Source organism: Callithrix jacchus, chromosome X, assembly GCF_049354715.1.
Source record: "Callithrix jacchus isolate 240 chromosome X, calJac240_pri, whole genome shotgun sequence".
Classification (NCBI taxonomy): Eukaryota; Metazoa; Chordata; class Mammalia; order Primates; family Cebidae; genus Callithrix; species Callithrix jacchus.
In genome coordinates this window covers 101,929,951-101,952,410 of record NC_133524.1, presented here as the reverse complement: position 1 = coordinate 101,952,410, position 22,460 = coordinate 101,929,951, and the positions used below count along the sequence as shown (strand labels likewise).

The 22,460-nt window shown below is 36.6% G+C and overlaps 1 protein-coding gene across 1 annotated transcript in view; it reads right to left on the bottom strand.

Annotated features, from left to right (window-relative positions):
- The window catches only part of IL1RAPL2 (interleukin 1 receptor accessory protein like 2), a 1,167,415-nt gene that overhangs the window by 513,879 nt on the left and 631,076 nt on the right, over window positions 1-22,460 (bottom strand). Inside the window, exon 5 of the mRNA XM_017968450.4 lies at window positions 764-917. Coding sequence (XP_017823939.2) covers window positions 764-917 — 154 coding nt within the window. The remainder of the gene's footprint in view (window positions 1-763; window positions 918-22,460) is intronic.

The window sequence follows — 22,460 nt, the reverse complement described above, 5'->3', positions numbered from 1 at the left end:
ACATATGAGATTATAATACACGTGACATATATAATAGGAAAATTAGTCAAGGTTTGTTAGTGAGCCATAGTAAGTAGATTTTTTTTTGTCATACAATTTCTTAGGTCCCATCATATTCATTGTAAGGGATATCTTTTTGGTACTAGATTTTGTCTTATGTCTCTGAAAATTACTTCCCAAAATTCTCTAACAGGTGAAAATATTCTGAGTATGTCTCTTCTACTAGCTTACATTTTGTTTGTACTTCAGGTTTAAAACACACATATGCATGTTCTTCATTTAGAGTTGCTCTAAGAATCACTAGAAACAATAACATCATTCACTTATGGAGAATTTTGCATAAATGATATTTTGAATATAGTCTAAGAAGATTTCATTACAAAAATCCAACAGACTTTCGTTCTAAAATCAGCTTTCACCTACAAGGAGATTCCACAAATGAGTTAAGTCAAAATTCTAGAGTAGTTCCACTATATATTTTCTGAGATTTTTAGTAATAACGATTGATTGAAGAGTTCAGAACCTTTCGTAAAGGTAGAGAACAGATATGCAGCAATTAGGCCTTTGTTCTCTAAATTATTTTTTCATATTTCATATATTGCTTTTACTCAGTATAACTTATTAATAGCAAGTTTCTCAACTGTTTGATTTGCAGGCAATTCTAAATTCACGGAAAGTTGGTTCTTTGAACAAAACTCTTGCTTCCCAAAACAAATTATACTTAAAATCTCATTTTCCATAAGTTTGTAGAACTGATTCCTACCTGTAACTTTCAATTCAGTTGTTCGTCTTACAAGTTTTCCTTCATATTTAAGTTCACATGTATAATTTCCTCCATCTTCTTCTTGAACATCTTGGATTAGAAGAGCATTTCCTTTCTGTATTATTATGCTTCTCCACAATTTTGGCTTGCATTCCTGCAGATAAAATATTTTCAAGTAAGCAAAAAATAAAAGTTCACAGACTACATACCAGTACTGGCAAATTAGTACTTTTACTTTTTTTGTATTCTTTAGTTTTCAAAATATGTAACTAAGGAGTTAAGTCAATGACCAAGAAAAATCACAAATGTGTCCTACTGTATCCAATTCAAATACCACAACTATTTCACTACAAGCCACTTTAAAGTCCTGACCCCGAGAGTAAGAAGTCTTTAGAGGCATTCTGAAAAAATAAATAGATAGCATAGAGGCTCCCCAAATACAAGAGAGGTATAGCAGAACCTTAACGGGCACTAAATATTAGTATAATGTTTTGGTTCTTTCTATTTGATAGGGATATTTCCTAAGAGTCCTAAGAGGTCATGGTTTATTTAGCCACTTAGTATACTCTAGGGGAGTCTTAGGTATTATTAAACATTCATAATAGGATTTTATATTGGCAATAAAGTTTATAATTTTTTCATTAATTACTCCTTATTATAAAAACTAATACTAGTACTCCAGAATCTCTCTCCGTATAGTCAAGAAATCCATGTGGGGGTGGAGAGGGTAGGAATATAAAATATTAAGTTTAAGTTAAAAAATTAAATTAAGCTAGAAACATAGCTAGGTAAAATGAGGACACACTTTGTTACAGTAACAGCCTGGAGAAATCATCCACTTACATTCTGAGTTGAGTGATATATAACCACAGAATAAGATTATGGTTATGAAGCCAATTCTGTTACTCTCCTGATAGGAATGTGAGGGAATCTTGCTACCAAGATTGAACTTCCCTAGAAAGGAATGTTTAATACTTTTCCAGAAAGTGACAAGAATATAACAATAGCCAAGTAAGTAAGAATATTCAGGCAAGTATCTTTGTCTTTTAGGAATTTTCTCAGACTACTTGTTAGATGTTGTCCCATTCTGTCTATAATTCACCTAAAATGTTCAACCAAACATCAGTCAAAGTGTAGGGGATAGCTGTTAGGGAGTGCCAAATATTCAAGGCAAAAATCATTTCATCGCCAGGCATGGTGGCTCACGCCTGTAATCCCAGCACTTTGGGAGGCTGAGGTGGGCAGATCACCTGAGGTCAGGAGTCTGAGACTAGCCTGGCCAAAATGATGAAACCCCATCTCTACTAAAAATATAAAAATTAGTGGGTGTGATGGCATGCACCTGTAATTCCAGCTAATCGGGAGGCTGACGCAGGAGCATTGCTTAAATCCAAGAAGCAGAGGTTGCAGTGTGCTGATATCATGCCACTGCACTCCATCCTGGGCAATAAGAATGAGACTCTGTCTCAAAAAAAAAAAAAAAAAAAAAAAACCCACAGTATTTTATCATGTAAATTGTAAATTCTGAGTCTGTCATTTGAGGCAATAAATAAATTGATATTGAAGCACATAATGTGAACAATAATCGATAGCACTTTTACACTCCCCACTATGGTGTATACAACATCTGCATCTAGCACTCCTCACCCCTGCCCTCCATAAACATATCTTAAAAATTCATGTAAAGTTAGAATCTGTGCTGACTCTCAATCCCCAGCTGTGAGTGCTTATGCATTTGTGTGCATGTGTATGTGTGTGTACATCTGTGTGTAAGTGATCTGAGACAGCAAGTACTTGTTTTTTTTTTTCATGATAACAGCATTTTTTCTTTCCCGTTAGCAGGAGTTTTGACAACAAAACACACAAACTGGTGCTTAAATTCACAGGTATAATATTTAAGAGATATGCTTGCTTTATATTCAATACAACTACCCACACAGATTGTAAGAGAGTAAATAAATGTAATACTACTGAGGGCATATAGATATAAGAATGCTTCACTCCCTAGAGTCTTTCGGAAGAACAGTTAAGGGCCTGTCTGAAATTATATTATGTACCATGTCTGGCAAGGTTTATCACCTATATGAGATTTGCTTCTGAGTTAAACCTTGGGATATAAGATTTCTGGGAAAATGAAGAAGAAAGTCTGAACAGAGAGAAAAAGAAACAGCCCAGCTGCCACTGTCATCATACAATAATAATCCACAATTATTTTCGCATTGCTTCCAACTCTGATAGCCTCAGATTTCTAAAGAATCATTCTGAAAGTCATTAAACAAAAATATGGTCCCTCTGGGCATTTTGAGAGGGAAGGAAAATGAAAACTGAGCTGCTGCACTTTCAAACAACAGTGGTGGGGGTGGGCAAATAAGCCCACACACTCATTCAAAGACAAATAGTGTCATTTGCTAATGTCATTTTGGGGAAAGTCCATATGCAATTAATTCTAACAATTTTCATTTTCTCTGCTGTTTTGCTTTTTTTCCCCAGGAAGCAAAAACTAAAAAGAGTGCATAGGAATTAGAAAATAACTCCTAATGAAGAACAGCCTAGAATCTTTATATGTTGTTTTGGAAATAGATCAAGACAGTCCCATGTACTTTCCAAGTTGCTATCTAGCATTATAAAATGTTCTTTGCATCCAATAGAGGATTTTTTTTTAACTGTGGCATAAGAATACGTTGTCTTCAGGTCACCAACATCCCTCTGGAGACAATGTAGTATAGATGAAAAGGCAAACTGGCTTTAGGGCAAGAAATCTCTAGGTTAAAATCTGGGGTTCTCCCAAGTTCCGTGATCTTCAGCAAATTTGCTTATGGGAATAATATTCACTACCATGCGAGCAGCCAGGATCCAGAGGCTTGCAGGTTTATTCATTACATTCTTGTTAGGCAGCACTATACGGAGTGGTCATACAGCATGGAGAATTCCTAAAGGTTCCTAAACCTTTCTAATACTCGATTATATCTCTTTAGAACCTCCAGCTCTGCTTGGTGAAAATTGGTGCTAATGAACTAATTAGATACAAAGAAATCTTCACTAATTGGCTAACCATCCCCAACAAAGTAATACTTTAACCCACAGAAAATGTATGGCTCCTAGAGGCCACTCAAACCCTAATTTTAGTAGGTGGGAAGAGGAACTATATTGGTCAGAAGAGCTTTAATACTGCCTTTCCCATCACACTATATAGATGATCATCCTGCCTCCACTAATCCACCTTTTACAAAGTTACTTTGTTGGCTATTCTACCTCAGTCTGGATTCCTATCTAGACTCTCAGAAGTCTTCCAGGCTCTTGGTTCCGTTATCTGAACTCTTTCTCCCCTAAGCAGCTGTCTGCTAGGCTTACTGCTGTCATTGTGTCTTTCCTGCTCACTGCTTTCCTTATCAACAGAAAATATTGACATATGTATTAGTCTGTTCTCATGCTGCTATGAAGAAATACCCAAGACTGGGGAATTTATAAAGAAAAGAGGTTTAATTCACTCACAGTTCTGCATGGCTGGGGATGCTTCAGGAAACTTACAATCATGGAGAAAGGCACCTCTTCACAGGGTGGCAGGAGACAGAAGGAGTGTCCAGCAAAGGGAGAAGTACCTTATAAAACTATCAGATCTCGTGAGAACTCACTATCATGAGAACAGGATGGGGGAAGTCACCCCCATGATTCAATAATCTCCATCTTGTCCCTCCCATGGTACATGGGGATTATGGGAACTACAATTCAAGATGAGATTTGAGTATGGACACAGCCAAAGCATATCACCATGCCTTATTTCTCCAGACTTGTTTAATTCTAGGAACATACTAGACAAAGAATTTGAAGTGCACAGGTTAAGTCTCGAGATGCTTATCTATATGAGGGCAGGACAAACTACCAAAGGCTTAAATGTGAACAGTCCCCTAATACTGAACTCACTGAGTAATTCTCCTACTATTTATTGTCTCTGGGACTATTAAACTTCATCAACTTGAAAATGTTGCTGAGAACCTGTCTTGCTAGAGTTTTTTAAGTTCAACAATCAGCTTTGCTTTGTGACACGGCTATCACCTCATAGAGTAGTTTGTTGTAAGACATCCTTATTCAGTCATCATAATGTGAACACTTAAAGCCCAGCGTCTTTCCTTTCCCTCCCTGCCTTCCTGAGTGGCAAATGTCCCTTGCCAGTAGTTGCTGGGTTGAAAGCTCAGAATGCACAATGAAGACATCTGTTTACCAAGAACCCTAAAGTAACCTGTTGCCAGCCAAATTTGGATCTTAGAGTTTCCACCCTGAAATATTTACTACTGTACTCACAGTCTACTTCTGAGATATTATCATCATACCTACAGGTATTTTTTTAAATCCATTTGATTTGGTGATTGTGTTTACTTTAGTGCCATTCAGAGCACATGACTCATTCCCCATGGCAACAAAAATGGAAAGATTGATTTCAATATTTCTTCTGATTCTGAAGTTTAACCACAAAGCAGCTATGTGACCATATACCAATCATGTAACCTCTAGTCCTCAAATACCTTTGTTTGAATACCCAATATTCACCCCCTCAGACCAACTTTCATCCTTTCCCCTGGAGACTATATTCTGGTCATCTAGACACCTGTTTAAACATTTTTAGGGGGCTGGGCACAGTGGGTCATTCCTGTAATCCCAGCACTTTGGGAGGCCAAGGTGGGTGGATGGATCATGTGAATTCAGGAGTTTGAGACCAGCCTGACCAACGTGGAGAAACCCCATCTCTACTAAAAATACAAAATTACCCAGGTGTGGTGGCACATGCCTATAAACCCAGCTACCAGGGAGGCTGAGGCAGGGGAATTGCTTGAACCCAGGAGGCTGAGGTTGCGGTGAGCCAAGATCGCACCATTGCAGTCCAGCCTGAGCAACAAGAGCAAAACTCTACCTGAAAATAATAATACTAATAATAATATTTAGGGAAACTGAACTTTCTACAGTTTAAGATGAAAGAGACAATTAGGAGTACAATTGCAAATTAGGTATGAGCCTTGTCCTTTTCAGCCTATCTCTACTCCAAACCCTTAGGATAATCAACTACAAGGAGTCCTTTCCTTCCAAGCTCAATTTCTCCAACTTTTTATCTTTACCTTCTTAAGGTTGGTATTGGTAGCCCACAGTGGTTAAGAATGTAAGTTCTAGACTAAAACATTTGGGTTAGAATCCCAAGTAGTATGTTTCTTAGCATGCTACTAAATCAATTTAAGCCTCAGTTGCTTCACTTATTAAAAATAACAAGTGGTGATAATATTTACCAATTGGGGGAGATTATAAAGATTAAATGAGGTGATAAATTTAAATGCTCTGTATTATAGGGCATCACATGCTAAAACTACTCAATAATATTAACTATTATTCTATTAATTTTGTTACCTTCAGTACTTTGCTTTCAGGTTATACATACCATATATTATGATATATTAATGATCATCAGAAGTTAATGTGACTCAAATTTCTATAGCAGTCTAGAGACAATACTTTAATCCAAAGTTATCATTCTAAGGCTAACTTCTGGTTTCCAGTCTGACATGTAAAGGGCTTAGGAGTTATCGCTACTATCCTCACAACAAGAAAAAAGCCAAACAGGCCATGCACAGTGGCTCTCGCTTGTAATCCCAGCACTTTGGGAGGCCAAGGCAGGTGGATCACAAGGCCAGAAGTTCGAGACTAACCTGGCCAAGATGTTGAAACCCTGTCTCTACTAAAAAAATATAAAAATTAGCTGGGTACGGTGGCACATGCCTGTAATCCCAGCTACTCAGGAGGCTGAAGCAGGAGAATCGCTTGAACCTGGGAGGTGGAGGTTGCAGTGAGCCGAGAGCGCACCATTGCACTCCAGTCTGGGTGACAGAGTGAGACTCCATCTCAAAAACAAAAAAAAAAAAAGCCAAACAAACTGAAGATCAATAATCTTTTTCAGATGCATTAGATAACTGAGGTCACAAAGAAAACCACTTCCCCAAAAACTGGAGAAACAGGAGAATGCAGAGAATCACAGTTCACTGGGAACAGAAGCAGCTGCATGAGCCAGCAACTGGTACTCTTTACCCTTTTCTAGCCTTTGACATGGAGAAGGAAACTATCCAACTATAGGTCCTTTTAGCCTTTGAAGTGAAGGAAGAAAAAAAGCTAGCTCCAGCAGTCCTAGCCTTCCTGTCTCAACTAGTGGGTGGAAGAGAAGCTGAGCAGCACTTGCAGTCACAGTTCAGCAAAAAGGTTCACTAAAAAGCTGAAACCTAGTTGTAATATTATATAGCACTTACCCTCACCCTGTATCTTCTCAACACGTCAATTAAGATTCCTGTCTAATAATAAGGCATCACGGTTAAAAGAACTGCACAACTCACATCTTCTTTAAGAAGTCTCCAGGGAAACCCAAAGACAATAGAAGAGAGAAAACAGGGACACCAGGAAGAATTGTAGCCCCTAACACCCACAATTATAGAATACAGTAAACACAGCCTTACTGTTAGTCAGAAAAATGTAAAAACCTCATACTAAAGGCCTGTTTACCTCAGTTCCTTTTTACCCAGTCAGTACAGCATGTCTGGCTTTCACTGAAAAATTACAAGGTATATCAGACAAAAAAAAAAAAAGCAGCTTCAAGAGAGAGCAAGCATCAGAAACAGACTAAGATATGAAGTGGCCTGGATGGCTGACTAGAATCAGCTAGCATGCGTGGCTCTCACAGAGAGGAACAGAAGGGGTGAGTAAACACAACACATTCAGCTGAAACATCCAGGTACTCACACTGAGACTAATCAAGAAAACAACTTGACCTGTGGAGAGTGAAGAAAAGCAAGACAGGACGATGGCCCACCTAGAAGCAACACAGAGCCAGGAGAACCCCCCCTGTGCAGAGAAATGGTGAGTGAAAGTGTGACCACAGGAAGCCACGCTTCTCCCACAGATCTTTGCAACTCTCACGTCAGCAGATCTCCATATGAACCATTCCACCAGGGTCTTCAGTCTGATGGACAGAGCTATGTGGATTCTTGGCAGAGTAGCCACTCAAGCATGTGAGGATTCTTTATATTCTCAGGCTTTCCAGAAAAAGCAGCTTGAGCTCTAGAAAAGTGGGAGGTTAGACACCCATCCATATCCCTAGTAAAGAGGCTGAATCCATGGGGGCTGAGCAGCAACAGCCTGCAGGCCCCACATCCACAGCACCTAACAGAATAAGGCTTGGAATTCCAGCTAGCCACTGGTAGCAGCACTGCACCTTCTAAAAAGGAGCTCCTGGGGCCAGGGACAGGGGGAGTCTTTGCTGTTTGGGTGACTTAGCCATTCCAGCCTGCAGGCTTTGGAGGGTCTAAGCTGATGAAGGTTGGAAGGGACCTCCCCGCACAGCACAGCTGCTCTACCAAAACATGGTCAGACTGCTTCGATCCTTTTCCTCATCACTGGATGGGACTTCCCAAACTGGGTCTGTAGCCACCCCTGCTGGTATTCTCCAGCCAAAATAAATTTGTAACCTCTATGGGATGGAGATCCAAGAGAGAGGGGCAAGTCACCATGGTTGCTGTTTGTGTGACAGCCATTTCAACCTTCAGGCTTTGGAGAGTCCAAGCTGACCAGGGGCAGAAGGGATTCCCCAGTACAAAACAGCTTCTCTACCAAAATGTGGCCAGACTGCTTCTTTAAGTGAGTCCCCAATCCCATTCCTACTCACTGAGTGGGACTTCCCAAAACTGGGCCTGCAGCCACCCCTGCCGGTGTTCGCTGGCTAACAAAGATTTGTAACCTCCCTGGGATGAAGCTCTCAGAGGGAGGGGTGAGCCATCATCTTTGCTGTTTGGAAAACTTAGCTGTTCCAACTTTGGGGCTTTGGAGTGTCCAAGGCAATCAGGGGCTAGTGCAGACCCCAGCACAGCACAGCTGTTGTATCAAAATGTGGCAGGCTGCTTTTTTAAGCAGGTCCTCAATCCCATTCCTCCTGAGTGGGACCTTCCACCCAGGGTCTCCACCCACCTTCTGTAGGTGCTTTTGAGCCAGCAATAGGTCCATAACTCCCTGGGATGAAACTCCCAGAGGGAGAGGCAGGCTGCCATTTTTGCTGTTTTGTAGCCTCCACTAATGATACCTCTAGGTACTAGAAAATCCAAGGTGACTAGGGTCTAAAGCAGGCTCCCAGAATACTGCAGAAGCCCTATGGAAAAATGACCAGACTGTTACAGGGGTGCCTATACCTATATCTCCTTACCAAGTAGGTCTTTCAGGCCTGGGCCTCCAGCCACCCTCCCGCCCCACCATAGCTATTGAGCCAGTAGCAACTTGGCAACTTCCTGGACAGAGCCTCTAGGGACAAGTAAAAGCCTCTGTGCCACTACCTCTGTAGTAGAATAGCCCTTGCCACACTCAGGCTAGCAAAGGAGCAAATATCCTAAGTACCTTATCCAAACCACCAACAAGCTGCAGTTGACCCAAGGAGAGGAGGCCAGTCCATTGTCCACAGGTCCCACACATCCCCCACTCTACTTGTCACCAGACAGGGAAGTCCTGGCTTGGACCCACAGCACAGGCCCGTCATACTAGGCTGATTGCACTAAGCAATTTCTGACCTGCACCTCTCTTAAGTGGAGCCCCCAGGAGACAAGCAAATGATAGTAGGCCACAACCACTAATAAAGTCCCTTCTTCTGCTGCTTCCCAGTTGGGGAAAAAACATAAAACACTGAGATCACCACAGAGCTACAGTGAGCAGCCCATTGGTGCCAAGTTGCAGTCTACAGCCAGCACTAGAGAGAGAGGAACCCATATTTTCAGAACATTGAGAGGGAACATGGTTGCAAATATGAGAAAACATAGGAAAGCTACACAACTGAGCAAGAGTCTACCAACTGAACAATAAGCCTATGTGCCACCTGCTGATCACACCCCAAAGCTTCTATACTAAAAATACTTCATTTACATACCCATCTCTGAAACTGGAGACAGGAAGTCAGCCTCAAATAAAGACCCTTCACAAAGCCTCAGCCCAGTGAAAACATTCAGAAAAAGTTTATTGACTTTACTCAATCAACACTGCAGTTAAAGGAATACCCACAGGGAGAGATGAGAAAAAAACAGCACAAGAACTCAGGTAACTCAAATGGCCAGAGTGTTGTATGTCCTACAAACAAATATATGAGTTCTCCAACAGGAGTTCTTAACCAGGCTGAAGTGGTGGGAATGACAGAAGTAGAATTGAGAATATGGATAGGAACAAAGATCATTCAGATTGAGGAGGATGAAAAAAACCCAGTCCAAGGAAAAGAATCACAATAAAATGATACAAAAGCTGAAGGACAAAATAGCTGGTATAAGAATGAACCTAACAGGTATGACAGAGTTAAATAACACAATACAAGAATTTCACAATGCAATCAAAATTATTAGTAGCAGAATAAACCAAGCTGAGGAAAGAATCTCAGAACTCTAAGACTTATTCTCTGAATTAAGAGAGTCACACAAAAATGAAGAAAATATGATAAAAAGGAAGGAACAAAACCTTCAAGAAATATAGGATTATGTAAAGAAGCCAAATCTCTGAATCATTAGCATCCCTGAAAGAAGACAGGAGAAAGAAAACAACCTGGAAAACATATTTCACGATACTGTTCATGAAAACTTCCCCAACTTTGCTAGAGAGGCCAACAATCAAATTCAGGAAATACAGAAAACTTCTGCAAGATTCTACACAAGATGATCATCCCCAAGATACATAATCATCAGATTTTCCAAGGTCAAAGTGAAAGAAAGAATGTTAAAGATAGCTAGAGACAAATAGCAGTTCACCTACAAAGGGAACCCCATCAGACTAACAACAGATCTCCCAGCTGCAACTCTACCAGCCAGAAGAGATTGGGGGCCTATATTCAACATTCTTAAAGAAAAAAATCTTCAATCAAGAATTGCATATCCAACCAAACTAAGCTTCTTAAATGAAGGAGACATAAGATCCTTTTCAGATAAGCAAATGTTTAAGGAATTCATCACCACCAGACTTACCTTACAAGAGATCTTGAAAATGACAAGAAATACATAAAGAAAAGACCACTGCTAGCTAATACAAAAACACACTTAAACACACAGACCAGCATCACTGAAAAGCAACCAGACAAACGAGCCAACATAATAACCAGCTAACAGCACAATGACGGAATCAAATCCACACGTATTAATACTAACCTTGAATGTAAAAGAGTTAAATGCCTTACTTAAAAGGCATGGAGTGGCAAGCTGGATAAAAAAGAAAGACCCAATTGTATGCTATCTTCAAAAGACCCATCCCACATTTAATGATACTCAAAGGCTCAAAATAAAGGGATGAAAGAAAATCTACCAAGAAAATGCAAAACAGAAGAAAAGCAGGGATTCCAATTCTAATTTTAGACAAACAGATTTCAAACCAACAAAGATAAAAAAGAGGGTATCACATAATGGTAAAGGGTTTAATTTAACACGAAGACCTAACTATCCTAAATATATATGCACCCACCATAAGGAAAGTCAGGTACATAAAGCAAGTTCTTAGAGACCTACAAAGATACATAGACTCCAACACAATAATAGTAGGAGACTTCAACAGCCCATCGAGTATGAAATAGATCATCAAGGCAGAAAATTAACAAAGATATTCAAGACCCAAATTTAACTTTGGACCAAATGGATCTCATATATCTTTACAGACCTCTCCACCTGAAAACAATAGAATATATATTCTTCTCATTGGTACATGGCACATACTCAAAATCAATCACAAAATTGGATATAAAACAATCATCAACAAATGCAAAATAACCAAAATTATAGCAAACACACTCTCAGACTACAGTATAACTATAAAAAATGAAGTCAAGAATATGAAAATCACTTAAAACCATGCAGTTACATGGAAATTAAACAACATGCTCCTGAATGACTCTTGGATAAATAATGAAATTAAGGCAGAAATTAAGAAGTTCCTTGAAAAAGATGAGAACAAAGATACAATATACTGGAATCTCTGGGACACAGCTAAGGCAGTGTTAAGGGGAGATTCATAGTACTAAATGCCTATATCAAATAGTTAGAAAGGTTTCAAATTAACAACCTAACATCAAAACAGAAAGTGAGAAGCAAGAACAAATCAACTCCAATGCTAGCAGAAGACATGAAATAACAAAAACTAAAGCTGAACTGAAGAAAACTGAGATATGAAAAGCCATTTAAAAGCTTTTGAAAACATTAATAAGATAGATAGTCTACTAGCTAGACTAACAAAGAAGAAAAGAAAAAAGATCCAAATAAACACAATTGGAAATGATGAAGGGAATGTTATTGCTGACCCCATAGAAATAAAAACCACCACTAGAAACTACAAACACCTCTATGTACACAAACTAGAAAACCTAGAAGTGATGGATAACTTCCTGGACACATATACCCTCCCGAGACTGAGCCAGGAAGAAACTGAATCCCCCAACAAACTAATAGTGAGCTTTGAAATTAAATCAATAATAAATAGCCTATCAATGAAAAAAAAAAGAAAAGAAAAAAAGGCCAGGACTTGATGGATTCATAGCCCAATTCTACCAGATGTACCAATAAGAGCTGGTATCATTCCTACAGAAACTATTCCAAAAAATTGAGAAAGAGAGATTCCTCCCCAACTCATTCTGTGAAAACAGCATTGTCCTAATTCCAAAACCTGACAGACAAACAACAAACTTCAGGCTGATATCCTTGCTGTACTTCATTGTAAAAATATTCATCAAAATACTTGCAAACAAAATCCAGCAGCACACCTAAAGTTAATCCACCATGAAAAAGTGGGCTTCATCCCTGAGATGCAAGGTTGGTTCAACATACACATATCAATAAATGAGATTCATCACATAAACAGAACTAAAGACAAAAATTACATGATTATCTAAATAGACACAGAAAAGGCTTTTGATAAAATTTAACACCCTTTCATGTTAAAAAATCTCAATAAACCAGGTATTGAAGAACTTATCTGAAAAAATAATAAGAATTGAAGAACTTATCTGAAAATAATAAGAACCATCTATGGCAAACCCACAGTCAACATCATGCTGAATGGGAAAAAGCTTGAAGCATTCCCCTTGAAAACTGGCACAAGACAAGGATGCTCTTTTTCACCACTTCTATTCAACATAGTATTAGACATTCTGACCAGGGCAATCGGGCAAGATAAAGAAATAAAGGGCATGCAAATCAGAAGAAAAGAAGTCAAACTATCTCTGTTTGCAGACAACATGATTCTATATCTAGAAAACCTTATTGTCTCAGTCAAAAAGCTCCTTCAGGTGATAAACAACTTCAGCAAAGTTTGATTTATACATTTTATATTCCTTTGGCATATACCCAGTAATGGGGATTGCTGAGTCAAATCATATAAAATTAAGGCAGAAATCAAAAAGTTGAAAATATGAGAACAATAAATCAATGTATAAAATCACTAGCATTCACATACACCAACAATAGCCAAACTGAGAGCCAAATTATAAAAGCAGTCTCATTCACAATTGCCACAGAAATAATAAAATACCTAGGAGTATAGCTAACCAGAGAGGTGAAAGATCTTTACAATGAGAATTACAAAACACTCCTCAAAGAAATGAGAGAGGATGCAAATAAATGGAAAAACATCCTATGCTTATGGATAGGAAGAATCAATATCTTCAAAGTGGCTATATTACCCAAAGCAATTTAGAGATTCAATGCTATCCCTATCGAATTACCAATGACATTCTTCACAGAACTAGAAAAAACTACCTTGAAATTCATAAGAAACCAAAAGAGAGCCCAAATAGCCACGGCAATTCTAAGCAAATAGAACAAAGCTGGAAGCATCATGTTAACTGACATCAAACTATACTACAGGGCTACAGCAACTAAAATAGCAGGGTACCAGTACAAAAGCAGGCACATAGACTAATGGAACAGAATAGAGAGCCAGAAATAACTCCATACATCTATAACCATCTGATCTTCGCAAAGCTGCCAAAAACAAGCAATGGGGAAAATACTCCTTTTTCAATAAATGATGCTGGGACAACTGACTAGTCATATGCAGAAGATTGAAGCTGGACCCCTTCCTTACACCATATACAAAAATTAACTCAAGATGGACTAATGAACTAAATGTAAAACCCAAAACTATAAAAACCCTGGAAGATAATCTAAGCAACAACATTCAGGGCACAGGCACGGGCAAAACTTTCATGACAAAATACCAAAAGTGATTGCAACAAAAGCAAAAATTGTCAAGTGGGGTCTAATAGAACTTAAGAACTTCTGCACCACAAAAGAAACTTTCAACAGTGTAAACAAACAATCTACAGAATGGGAGAAAAATTTTACAAACTATGCATATAACAAAGGTCTAATATCCAGCATCTATAAGGAGCTTAAACAAATCTCCAAGAGAAAAACAAACAACCCCATTAAAAGGTGGGCAAAGAACATGAACAGACACTTTTCAAAAGAAGACATACATGCAGCCAACAAGCATATGAAAAAAAAAGAAGCTCAATATTATTTATCATTAGAGAAATGTAAATCAAAGCCACTATGAAATACTATCTCATACCAGTCAGATAGCTATTATTAAAAAGTCAAAAAATAACAGATGCTGGTGAGGTTGTGAAGAAAAAGAAACACTTATACACTGTTGGTTAGAATATAAATGAGTACAGCCTTTGTGGAAAGCAGTATGGTGATTCCTCAAAGAGCAAAACAGAAATACCATTTGACCCAGCAATCCCATTACTGTGTTTATAGCCAGAGGAATATAAATCATTCTACTATAAAGAAACATGCACACAAATGTTCATTGAAACACTATTCACAATAGCAAAGACATGAAATCAACCTAAATGCCCATCAGTGACAGATTGGATAAAGAAAATGTGGTATATATACACCATGGAACACTATGCAGCCATAAAAAAGAATGACATCATGTCTTTTGTGGGAACATGGATGGTGCTGTAGACTTACTGTCCTTAACAAACTCATGCAGGGACTGAAAATTACATACCACATGTTCTCATTTATAAGTGGCAGCTAACTGATAAGAACTTATGAACACAAAAAAGAAAACAACAGACACTGAGGTCTACTTGAGGGTGGATGGAGAGGAGCAGAAAAGATAATTATTGGATACTGGGTTTAATACCTAGGTGATGAAATAATCTGTAAAACAAACCCTTCTGACATATGTTTACCTATGTAACAAACCTTCACGTGTACCCCTGAACCTAAAATAAAAGTTAAAAAAGAAAGAAACAGACTCAGATATGGCAGAAATTTTATATTTCTTGGATTGAGACCTTAAAATAAGCATGATTAAAATGTTAATAACTGTAATGGAAAAAGTGGACAACATGTAAGAATAGATGGGTAATATAAGCAGAGAGATGGAAGCTCTTAAAAATAATCTCAAGGAAATGCAAAGAATCAAAACACTGTAACAGAAATTTTAAAAAATGCCTCTGATGGTCTTATTAGTGGACTGTACATAGCTGAGGAAACAACAAGTAAGTTTGACTATAATGTCAATAGAAACTTCTCAACCAGAAAAGCAAGGAGAGAAAAGAATGGAAAAAGGTGGAACAGAATATCCAAGAATTGTGGAACTACAAAAGGTGTAACATAGACATAATGGGAATACTAGAACAAGAAGAAATAGAGAAAGAAAAAGAAGAAATGTTTGAATTTTAATGCTGAGTCATTCATGTATTGCAGCAGACTGGATCTGAGCAAGGGATGGAGTGCAGGCGGGCTACTATGAGCAACTAAGCTGAGTTTTGAACAGTATATAAAAGGCAGGCAGGACATAGAAGACAGAAGGAACAACATGCATAGAAGGACACAAATGTGAAAACGTGAAATATACAAAAAATTACAAATAATTTTGCTATGTTGATAGTGGCTGGGTTCAAATGTAAAGAGCCTTAAACTCCATTCTAAGATATTTCCACACTGTCAGGGTTCAAATCTCAGCTCTGCCACCCTGTAGCCTCTCAAAAGGCTGCAATAAAGATTGAGTTATGCAGTGCACAAACATACTTGGCACAATGTTAGGCCCTGCAAACACTCAATAAAAAGGAGCTATCATCTAAATTATTTTATTTTATAGAATCATTGGAATACATTAAGAAGTGGCATCCTGTGATTAGATGTGTATTTCTAAAAGATCATTCTGGTGGATACACTGAAGACAGACTGTAGGAAAGACATTACTTAAGAAGATTTAATATGCTTTGAACTGTTTGTATACCTGGGATGCCATTAAATATATACTGAGGTCCCTTCTAAGCTGAGATTCTTAGAACAATTTGGGAAAGATCAAGAGCAAACTCTTGTTAAATTTTAAAAAGGAATACTTTTAAAAGAGTACAAACTTGACGCAAACAAATCATGTGGATAAAGCAAGAAAATACAATGTCAAAATGCAATACTTGTAACAGCTTTATTCCTAATCGAAAAGTGGCAACAATCTAAATGGTCATCAATTACTGAATGGTTAAATAGAGTATACAGTGAAATACTACTAAGCATAAAAAGAAATGAAATATATCATATATAGCATATATCAAAATGTCACAACATAGATGGATGTTAAATGCATTATGCTAAGTGAAGGAAGGCAGACAAAAAAGCTACATATTATTCTATTTATATGACATTCTGGAAAACGCAAAATTATAGGAATAGAAACAAAGGAATTTTACCAAAGACTAAGGCTGGGAGGAAAGGATTGACTACAAAGGAACACTGAAGAACTTGGAGTGATAGAACTGGTCTATATCTTGACTATGGTGTATCCATTTGTCAAAACACATCAAATCAAATTATACATGTAAAAGGGATGAATTTTGCTATTTGTAAAATTATACATAATAATATGACCTTTAAAAAAATCTCAGCCTTAAATTAGAGTCTGAGGTGACTTAGGGAACTATATTTCTGGCTTCAATGTAACTTTTCCATTTCTATAGTTGTAGCAAATCTCAAGTAAAGACTTAAATCAATAAACTTTTATAACATGTCTAGTGTATAGAACGGCTATTACTTACATCTATTATATATGTGGGGAAATTGAGGTCCAGTGATATTTAATTACTTATCTATGTTAATGGTAGTATGGTGATCAGAATCCAAGTCCTCAGACTTGAAGCCGAGTGATACTTGTACATGCCAAATACCTATTCATATTGTATAACCCACCTTTTTTATAATTTACAAACAGTTAACCAAAAAAAAAAAAAAAACCTCCCCACTTCTAATGCCATATCTAGGAACAAAAAGAAGTACAAATGGGTCTTAAATCTTGTGTCATTGACTATGGTTTCAGGGCACACTTAACTGATGCTTTCATGAGCTTTGCAACTCACTTCTTCTGGATAAATATGTCTTTGAAAATTCTTGTTACGAGATTAAACATTCAAGGTGTCATACAATTTTATGGTTACAAAAGAAGGCATGGTTTAATTTTATTACACTTCCAAAAGGGATTCAAAATCTCCAAGCATTTTAGGAAACTATTTTTTTTTTAAGCAAGCAAGTGTTGATCATTTGGGCTGTGGTATTATGAGGTTTCTAATGACATTTTTTCTACCTTTAGAAAAGCAGTCAGAACATATAACAAGATAAATCAGTGCAAAGCTCTTTTTTACTTAAAAACTTAACTCATTGAAATAAGTGATGGCATTTAGAAATGGTCATTCCTAAACCACTGTTTTTGTAGATAAAATTGACTCTTTACAATTCGTTTGGAATTTTTCTTAAACAGGGTACAAGATCTATTTTTCTAAGTAGATATTCAATTATGTCTACACCATTTTTAAATAAACCATCATTCTCCCTCCACCTACATTAAAAAGAAATGTTACCTTTATTATATACTATATTCTCATATGTATGCATTTTTATGTTTCTGGATTCTCTATTTTACAGGTCAATTATCTTTTCCTTAGATTACTGTTTCAGTTGATGCTGTTTTGCAATAATTGATAGCAACTCATAGAAATGTCCCCTCTCACAAATGCCATTTTTTCAATATTTTCTTGGCAATTCTGGTATATTCATTCATATTAACTGTGTAATTATGTTGTCCAGTTTCAAATAATTTATATTCTATCAAATTCTGTTGCTTCTATATATTTTGATAAAACGTATCTTTTATTCTATGATATCTTCCCACATGGAAACATGTTCTGTCTCTTCTTTAATTTAGATCATATTTTATGTCCTGTGATAAATTTTTAGGTTTTTTTAAATTGACTTTATTTTTAGTTTTAGGTTTATAGAAAAAATTGTGCAGAAAGTACAGGGTTTTCATATACCCGTCAACCTCTCACATCAAGTTTTCTAAATATTATTAACATTTTAGATTATTGTGATAAATGTGGTCTAATTAATTAACCATTATTTATAGGTTATTAAAGAAGATCCACAGTTAACATGAGGGTGCACTCTGTGTTTTGTACAGTCCAATTGGTTTTGACAAATGAATCATTACAGCGTCATACAGAATTGTCATCCTAAAAATTGTTTCCCACACTAAAAATATTCTGTGATCCATATATTAATTCCTTCCTTCATCTTTCCTCCATGACACCTTGGCAACCACTGATCTTTTTATTCTCTCTGTAGTACTGCCTTTTCCAGAATGTCAAGTAGTTCTAAGCATACAGTATGTACCCTTTTCAGACTGGCTTATTTCACTTACGGTTTCACATTTAAGGTTTCTCCATGTCTTTTCATGATCTATCATTTTTTCTTCTATCTGAATAATGTTTTATTATGTGAATGTACCACAGTTTGTTTAGCCATTCACAAAGGATGGACATCCTGGTTTCATACAATTTTTGGCAACTGTAAATAAAGATGCTATAAACATTTGTGTGTAGGTTTTTACGTGGATGAAAATTTTCCACTAATTTTGGTGACTGCTTACAAGTGCAGTTGCTGGATGTTACAGTAAGCTTACTTTCAACTTTGTAAGGAACTGCCAAACTGTTTTTAAAAAGTGGCTGTATCCTTTTGCATTACCATTTGCAATGAATAATTGTTCCTGTTACACATCTTAGCTAGCATTGGCTATTGTCCGTGTTTTAGATTTTAGATTTTCTAATATGTATGTAATAGTACCTCAATGTTATTTTATTTTCATGAGTACATAGATTATGTATTTATGATGACATGAGTTATTTTGATACAGACATGCAATGTGTAATAATCACATGATAGAAAATGGGGTATCCATTCCCTCAAGCATTTATTCTTTGTGTTACAAATGATCCAACTGTACTTTTTTATTTTAAACTGTACAATTAAATTATTTTTGACTATAGTCTTCTTGTTGTGCTAACAAATGTTAGGTCTTATACATTTTTTCTAAATATTTTTTATACCCATTAACCATACCCGCCTCCCTGCAATCCCCCCATACCCTTCCCAGCCTCTGGTAACCATCTTTCTACTATCTACATCTATGAGTTCAATTGTTTTGGTGATTTTTAGATATCACAAATAAGTGAGAAAATGTGGCGTTTGTCTTTCAGTTCCTAGCCTACTTACTTAACAAAATGACCTCTGGTTCTATCCAGGTTGTTGCAAATGACAGAATTTCATTTTTTATGGCTGAATTGTATTCCATTGTTTATATGTACCATATTTTCTTTACCCATTCATCTGTTGATGACACTTAGGTTGCTTCCAAATCTTGGCTATTGTATATAGTGCCACAATAAACATGGAAGTTCAGATATCTCTTGGATATACTGATTTCCTTTCTTTTGGGTATATACCCAGCTGTGGGATTGCTGGATCATATGGTAGCTCAAGTTTTGTTTTTTTGAGGAACCACCAAACTGTTCTCCATAGGGGTTGTACTAGTTTACATTGCTACTAAAAGGGTATGAGGGATCCCTTTTCTGCAAATCCTCACTATCATTTGTCATTGTCTCCATTTTGGATATAAGTCATTTTAACTGGAGTAAAATGATATCTCATTGTAGTTTGATTTGCATTTCTCTGATTATCATCGATGTTGAGCCCCTTTTCATATGTCTGTTTCCCATTTGCATGTCTCCTTTTGTGAAATGTCTATTTAAATCTATTGCCAATTTTAAAAGTCAGATTATTAGATTTTTTCCCTCAGAGTTGTTTCAGTTCCTTATATATTCTGGTGATTAATCCTTTGTCAGACAGATGGTTTGCAAATATTTATCCTATTTTTATATATGCCCCTTTGCATCCTTGTTAAATGTATTCTAAAGTGTTTATAGTGTCATTGTTTAAACAAGATCACATCATTTTTCACTTTTACATGTCTAACTGGTTATTGTTTGTAAATTATTGAATTTTTATATATTTTTAGTAAGCTACAGTACTGAATTTTCTCATTAGTTCTATTTTTTATTGTTGTAGCTGAGTCCCTTGTGTTTTCTGGGTATGCAATCATATAATCTGAAAATTAAGATTATGTTATCTCTTCTTTTCCAATATTTATATAGCATATTTCATTTCATTTTCTTACTGCATCAGCTAGAACCTCCAAAACTATGTAATAGTGACAGAGAGGATTTCCCATCTTGTGTATCATGGATGTAAGGATGCATGTATGTTTAAAGGATGTTTATTGCAACACTGTAGTTATTAAAAATAAAAATCCATTAGAAGACTGATTTAATAAAATAAGGCAGTTCTGTCCTATAAATTATTATGTAGCAAAATGAATTAGACTTGTAGGAGACATGGAAGGATGTTTCTGACACATTTGTGTGTGATGGGGAAAGCTGAAACATGATGTGTATAGTATGTTCTGTTTTTTATTAAAAAAATAGAGAGGGGAAAATACTTGCACATATATGTATGTATGAAACTAAGTAAATAATGTATTTTATATATGTATACACACATATACATATATATATACACAAACAGAAATGGGAGTGAGAGAGAAGAAAATGTTAACATAGAGGAAAGTGAGGTAGTATATAGCAGTTAATGTTAGTTATTTTAGATGGTTAAAATGGAATGGAAGAGAGGATAAAACTAACTATATTAATACACCTCTACACTGTTCAGTTTGTTAAAACAATCAGCTTTTAAATATGCACACACATATATATTTATATATACATTAACTTCTATTCAGTGGTCTCTTTGTAAAATTTAATGAATGTGAAAAAAGAGAGACATGAGTTTCATTAGACTTAAGCAAGTCACTTAATCTCTTTGGGCTTCCGTTTCCTCATATAGAAAATAAATTAGTTATATTAGATGGGCTTTAAGATCTCTATGATATTATAATTCCTCTTAGTTCCACTTTGATCTTGAAAAAAAAAATCTCTTTCTGGGTCATTTGAGTCCCTTTCAACACTCAGAGTCAATAAAGCGTCCTTAGAAAGCATTTCAGATTTGTTTCTGGAGTAACAATTTTGATAGAGAATTCTGTTTATATCAGTGATGTGAGTGATTAAGTTCATAATATATACATTAAGTGGAGCAATCATAGTGGGATTATAGGAACATTAGATGTGAGAATTTCAGTGTTTGAATCTAATGGCTGAATGTTGGGTAAGTGACCCTCTGTGAGTTATTTCAGTTTCCTCATCTGTAAAAAGAAGATAAGATCCACCAATAAGTAGGTTCACCTCCTTTTAGTAACAGAGTTCAGACAGAGGAGACACAACTCTTTCCCACACATCCCTTGCATTCCCAGGACAACCAAGACTAAATCACTCAGCCATCTTTAGGCAAAAAGTATATATGTCACATTTTATGAAAAGGCAAATCAGAGCTTCCAAACCAGTGGGCCACAACACTCTGGGGTGCTAAGTGAGGGTTACTCGTAAATGGGGGCATTGATTTTGTGTTGCTTAGCCCCAAATCAGTCAGGAGGGGCTGAGAGCAGCTAAAACTCTCAGGGCCAGTCATTCATTCACTTCAGTGTGCCATATCATCATTTTCTATGTGTGCTATTACATAAAAAGATTCGTCAAAGTAAAATTGACCCAGTTGTCCCATGTAACTGATAATCATGGTTTCTTTTGAATAAATCTAGAAATTGCCCCTCTCAGTCTTAAAACTTAAGAAAGTCACATTTTTCTTATCTGAGTTCATTTCTCAGGAAACCCACCATTGGGCCTCCCAAATAGCATGAAGGAACCTAAACTTAACAGATCACTACATCAGGACAATAAGAAATTCAACCCCTCACCTATTATAATTGTCTAAGCAACTATTTGCTTCCTGTTAACCAACTCCTAATCCTTACCCCTCCCTAATTCCTGTTTACTTGCATTTAGTTAACATTTGTTCCCTGATACATAAACCCCTGATTTTAGTCCATCAGGGAGATGGATTTGAGATTGATTTCCCATTTTCTCAGCTGCAACACCCAATTAAAACCTTCTACCCTGGGAATACTCATAGTGTCTGTGATTGGCTTTCCATGCAGCAAGCAATAGGACTGAAAGTAAACACTTGGTGTTTAGGTAACAAAAGATTGCTCCTATTATGTACCATGACAATATTAACTGATCTTAGTTTGAATATTTTCCTTTGTAGACCATAATGTCTGATTAAAAACAGGTATGTCTGTTGCCCTTTACTCAAGACGAAGACACTGTTGATTACAAGTAGGAGCTGTTCTTTTAGAGGTTTCAATTGATGTA